The following is a 5,916-nucleotide window of genomic DNA, read 5'->3' on the forward strand; positions in this document are numbered from 1 at the left end:
CATCAGTGTTACAGGAATTATGACATGAGTACATACATGAAAGATCAGAATAACTTTTGAAACATCAACTTTACACATGAGCATTAAAACAAAACATAATAAATAATGTCTAAGCATATTTACAAGGTAAATAACATATTATTAATGCCAATTATATTTGAGGAGAACAGTATTCCTCATCATAGTGAATGTAGCTTAATATTAAAAGGAGAAAAATTCTATGAAACTACACAGAGACAGGATGAAAACAAATACACAAGGGTACACAAACACATAGTGGGATAACACAAAAGGAAAGGACAGGGTTCGTTTTCAGTGTAACATTTGGTACTGCAGTCGAACCCAAAACTTCATTCCATAGATCTTTCGTCTTATTTCAACCTTTACTTCCACCAAAAAAAAATCCTAACCAAGCATGCTTTCTGTATTTTTCTCGTATAACCTCTCAGTGTATGTCTTCAAATTCATCGCAACTCATTCTCTTATAGGCTACCCCCTCTTAAGCTAACTTAAATCTACTGAGCTCAGATGATAAACTAAGGGATGAGGCAATGCAGCAGCATAAAACAATTAACACAAACATCAAGGACAAAAATTTTAAATAGGCAAAGCAATTGCAGTACTACAACTAATATAAGGCACTGTGCAGCAAACAAGAAAAATAAATCAGTAGTAAAACTAGCTTAGAAGAGTAACACAAAGTAAAATTCAGTAACACTATGCCTGGCAAACAGAAGTAACTTATAACTAAACATGACATAGCTCAAGCAGAAAAAATATTACAGTAAAAACAACAATGCAGATAAGGGAAATGTATATTCACATCTTAATGTCTATGTAATTAAAGTGGTGCACCACAACTATTTCTACAAAAGAAATTACCAAGTACTTGAAAAGAAAATGATATATGCAGTTACTGTTATTAGTCCCTTCTTATTGTTCTTTCCATTCCAAGAGCTCCTTTTTCGAAGAATGTGGGTCATAAAATAATTATTTAATAGATCTGTTGACAGAAAGTGTTCACATTAGCAAATGCATTTTATTTTATTTTATGAAACCAATGCTGCAAGACAGCTGGAAACCAGATATCAAATGAAATAAGCAACTATGTATGAAGTAAAGCATAAGAAATCATTCAGTAGTCATGAGGCATTTCATAAGTTAGTAGAAAAATCTCTCAACTAGAGAGACAGTAGTCATAATCAGGTGTATAGACATAAAAATATTTCTCGTCATTTCATTAGGCATTTCAGTAAATATCATAAATTAAGAGCTCGACAGTGTAATCATATGTTTTCAAGTTCGACCATGTCGTTATTGCGATGCTTTCTGCAAAGGAACGTCAATAGCGAGGATAATGGCCTCCCTTTTTTTTTTCCTCCACCTGTACCTCTGAAAGGGGCACATGCTAATGGCTTTTTTCCAGGCGATTGTCGCCCAGCTGGGTGCCCAGGACGCATTACGTGCAGGTGGTCACTTAACTTTGTTACGGAAATATTTACGACACCAGTTTCCGCTACAGTGACAGTCTCATATGAAAATTTCACAGGTCGAAAATTTACGTTACAAATGTGTAGAAACAAAATCTTATGAATATAACAGTGTTCAAAAAATTTTCGCCGGCATTGTGATACATTCACGCATTGACACACATTTCATAACTCTTAAAGTACGATTCTTGGTTTCCAACATCCTTTTTCACAAGTCAGAGTCCCTAACCACTATTCATTACTCCTTACCTTATTACACATATATATATTCGTCGACACGTCAATCCTACCTCAAACGTACTTTAAAAATCATGATCTCATACCAGATACATCACTCAAAGCTCTCATAGTATCACAATGATTCCAAAAAAATATGAACAGTTCACAAAGTAAAGACAAAATACAATTTCGTTAGTGTGAAGTTATCCAACTGTGTAATTATGTAAACATCTGTCACTGATGTAGTAACAAAAAATGTTTACCTCTCAGGTAAATGATCAGATAGCTGTGTAATTTGTGTGTTAGAGAAATATGGTACCGATGTGTAAATTTGTATAAGCAAATACCATATTAGCTAGGGCTGCTTGTGCTTGCCAAACAATGGTACACAAAGTAAGCGTGTACCCCCCTGAGGATGAAATGGATATGACTGCAGTTGGAAGAGGCCGGCATGACTTACTTGTCAAGCAAGAAACGAAAGTACAGACAGGGTTTTTCAAGAGCAGCAAGAAGCAGCACCCCATGTTTCCCTTCTCTGAGGAAAAAGTTAAATTTGATGAATATGGTGAGATTATTAGATCAGAGGACTACAAGATGGTTGACTCTAATCCTGAAGCAGAAGATAACAAGGAGAATGTTGAAATTAAGGAAGAGGAAGTAACAGTGGACATCACTGAAGTGCCTACGAAGTGTGTGTCATCTGTACGCCAAGTGCATGTTGTAGCACAAGTCCAGTTCATCGATTTTGAGGGTCGCTCAGATGGTGAAAGTTTGCAAAAAATCTTAGGCCAATTGAAACCACGTCGATTAATCCTTGTGCGAGGAAACACAGAAGGAGTACAGATGCTACAAAATGCATGTAGACACTGGGGACCAGCTCGTGTATTTGCACCTCAATGTGGAGAAATTGTTGATGCCACAACAGAGACACACATATATCAGGTTCGGCTGACAGATGCTCTTGTTTCATCGCTCCAACTGAAACGCGGAAAAGATGCAGAGCTAGCATGGATAGATACTCACATAACTACAAGAGAAGCTTCAAAGGATGTAAAACCTGTAGATGCAGATACAGAGAAAGACGAAAAGGACGATGACCAGATATATACACTGAAACCGTTGCCTCTCAATCAGATCTCAGGTCACCAAACAGCATTCATCAATGAATTAAAGCTTTCTGATTTCAAGCAAGTGCTCACAAAGGCCAATATCAGCTCTGAAATATCTGGAGGTGTTCTCTGGTGCTGTAATGGAACAGTGGCTGTGCGAAGGCATGACACTGGCAGAGTCACCTTAGAAGGCTGTTTATCAGAAGACTATTACAATGTCCGAGACTTACTCTATGAGCAGTATGCCATTGTCTGAAATCTGCTGATATTGTTAAAGGAAGATTATCAAAATGTTGGTGAATTTGAAGACCATCACCTGTGGCACTGAGTGTTAATGATGCAATTGAAAAGGATTGTATTTTGTGGAGCACGTATTTGTCAGCAGCTTATTTTTAAAGTCTGCTTTGTACACTTTGCTGGAAATATTGGAGATGATCAGAAGATTCCAGGTTCGAATCCCGGCAGGGTCGCCATATGAAACGTCCCCTATGAAAAATTATATATGACTGTGCTTAAACTGACACACAATATTTTTTAGCGCAACGCAATCTGACTTTCAAAAATCCCTGCAAAAGAATGGCCCTGACTAACATTAATCTATACCTTTCACAAATCACTTACCTCACCTAACATCTCCGTTACTCGAACTACTGCAATACAGTTAGCGCCACTACTGCCAGCTAAATAAAAGATTCAAACTACGGAAGGGACTAACTACTGATAGGCATAGTTAGCAAATGAAAGATTTTAATATAGAACAAACAATGTATTTACCTTAATAGTCATAATATATATAGCAGTTCATGACATCCATTCTGTACTCAAAAATCCGCCATCTCATTTCCCACATCCACCACTGCTGGCGGCTCACCTCCAACTGCGCAACACTACGCGCTGTTCACATCCAGCTGCCGCTGCCCAACACTGTAATGGCAGACAACAATGCAAACTAGCCACAGACTGCACACAGCACAGCCAGTGATTTTCATACAGAGCGCTACGTAACGTTGCCAATAAGAAAACATAAACAGCCCACTTACACAGGTAGTCCCAGTCTTCAAGAAGGGTCGTCGAGCAGATGCGCAAAACTATAGACCTATCTCTCTGACGTCGATCTGTTGTAGAATTTTAGAACATGTTTTTTGCTCCAGTATCATGTCGTTTTTGGGAACCCAGAATCTACTATGTAGGAATCAACATGGATTCCGGAAACAGCGATCGTGTGAGACCCAACTCGCTTTATTTGTTCATGAGACCCAGAAAATATTAGATACAGGCTCCCAGGTAGATGCTATTTTCCTTGACTTCCGGAAGGCGTTCGATACAGTTCCGCACTGTCGCCTGATAAACAAAGTAAGAGCCTACGGAATATCAGACCAGCTGTGTGGCTGGATTGAAGAGTTTTTAGCAAACAGAACACAGCATGTTGTTATCAATGGAGAGACGTCTACAGACGTTAAAGTAACTTCTGGCGTGCCACAGGGGAGTGTTATGGGACCATTGCTTTTCACAATATATATAAATGACCCAATAGATAGTGTCGGAAGTTCCATGCGGCTTTTCGCGGATGATGCTGTAATATACAGAGAAGTTGCAGCATTAGAAAATTGTAGCGAAATGCAGGAAGATCTGCAGCGGATAGGCACTTGGTGCAGGGAGTGGCAACTGACCCTTAACATAGACAAATGTAATGTATTGCGAATACATAGAAAGAAGGATCCTTTATTGTATGATTATATGATAGCAGAACAAACACTGGTAGCAGTTACTTCTATAAAATATCTGGGAGTACGCGTGCGGAACAATTTGAAGTGGAATGATCATATAAAATTAGTTGTTGGTGAGGCGGGTACCGGGTTGAGATTCATTGGGAGAGTCCTTAGAAAATGTAGTCCATCAACAAAGGAGGTGGCTTACAAAACACTCGTTCGACCTATACTTGAGTATTGCGCATCAGTGTGGGATCCGTACCAGATCGGGTTGACGGAGGAGATAGAGAAGATCCAAAGAAGAGCGGCGCGTTTCGTCACAGGGTTATTTGGTAACCGTGATAGCGTTACGGAGATGTTTAACAAACTCAAGTGGCAGACTCTGCAAGAGAGGCGCTCTGCATCGCGGTGTAGCTTGCTCGCCAGGTTTCGAGAGGGTGCGTTTCTGGATGAGGTATCGAATATATTGCTTCCCCCTACTTATACCTCCCGAGGAGATCACGAATGTAAAATTAGAGAGATTAGAGCGCGCACGGAGGCTTTCAGACAGTCGTTCTTCCCGCGAACCATACGCGACTGGAACAGGAAAGGGAGGTAATGACAATGGCACGTAAAGTGCCCTCCTCCACACACCGTTGGGTGGCTTGCGGAGTATAAATGTAGATGTAGATGTAGATGTACATTTCAGATGTGTTACGACCCGTGGCTCTACCCTTCAGCAGGATAATGCACGACCGCATGTTGCAGGTCATGTACGGGCCTTTCTGGATACAGAAAATGTTCGACTGCTGCCCTGGCCAGCACATCCTCCAGATCTCTCACCAACTGAAAACGTTTGGTCAATGGTGGCCGAGCAACTGGCTCGTCACAATATGCCAGTCACTACTCTTGATGAACTGTGGTATCATGTTGAAGCTGCATGGGCAGCTGTACATGTACACGCCATCCAAGCTCTGTTTGACTCAATGTCCAGGCGTATCAAGGCCGTTGTTACGGCCAGAGGTGGTTGTTCTGGGTACTGACTTCTCAGGATCTGTGCACCAATATTGCGTGAAAATGTAATGACATGTCAGTTCTAGTATAATATATTTGTCCAATGAATACCCGTTTATCTTCTGCGTTTCTTCTTGGTGTAGCAATTTTAATTGCCAGTAGTGTTGTTTTAAAGCTGTGAAGAGTAAGGGTATTGTTCTTTTTCGCTACAGTATCATAGCGAAGTGTTTAGAGCACACTTTTGAATATTTTGTAGGGACGAAATTATTTATTTTAATTTTGTGGAGCCATATTTTGACCTTTATGTTCATCTTTCGGGAAACTAGAATACAAAAATTATATAATGTAGGAAACTGTCTCATGCAGAAGTAATTAGATACACACTCAATGGTTTGA

At 39.9% G+C, this 5,916-nt stretch overlaps 1 protein-coding gene across 1 annotated transcript; it reads left to right on the forward strand.

Moving 5' to 3' along the window:
* Positions 1-2,135: 2,135 nt before the first annotated feature.
* LOC126188689 (probable cleavage and polyadenylation specificity factor subunit 2) lies at positions 2,136-3,074 on the forward strand. The gene has a single exon (XM_049930295.1). The coding sequence runs from the start codon at positions 2,136-2,138 to the stop codon at positions 3,072-3,074; it is 939 nt and encodes a 312-aa protein (XP_049786252.1).
* The last annotated feature ends 2,842 nt before the right edge of the window (positions 3,075-5,916 follow it).

Source organism: Schistocerca cancellata, chromosome 5, assembly GCF_023864275.1.
Source record: "Schistocerca cancellata isolate TAMUIC-IGC-003103 chromosome 5, iqSchCanc2.1, whole genome shotgun sequence".
Classification (NCBI taxonomy): domain Eukaryota; kingdom Metazoa; phylum Arthropoda; class Insecta; order Orthoptera; family Acrididae; genus Schistocerca; species Schistocerca cancellata.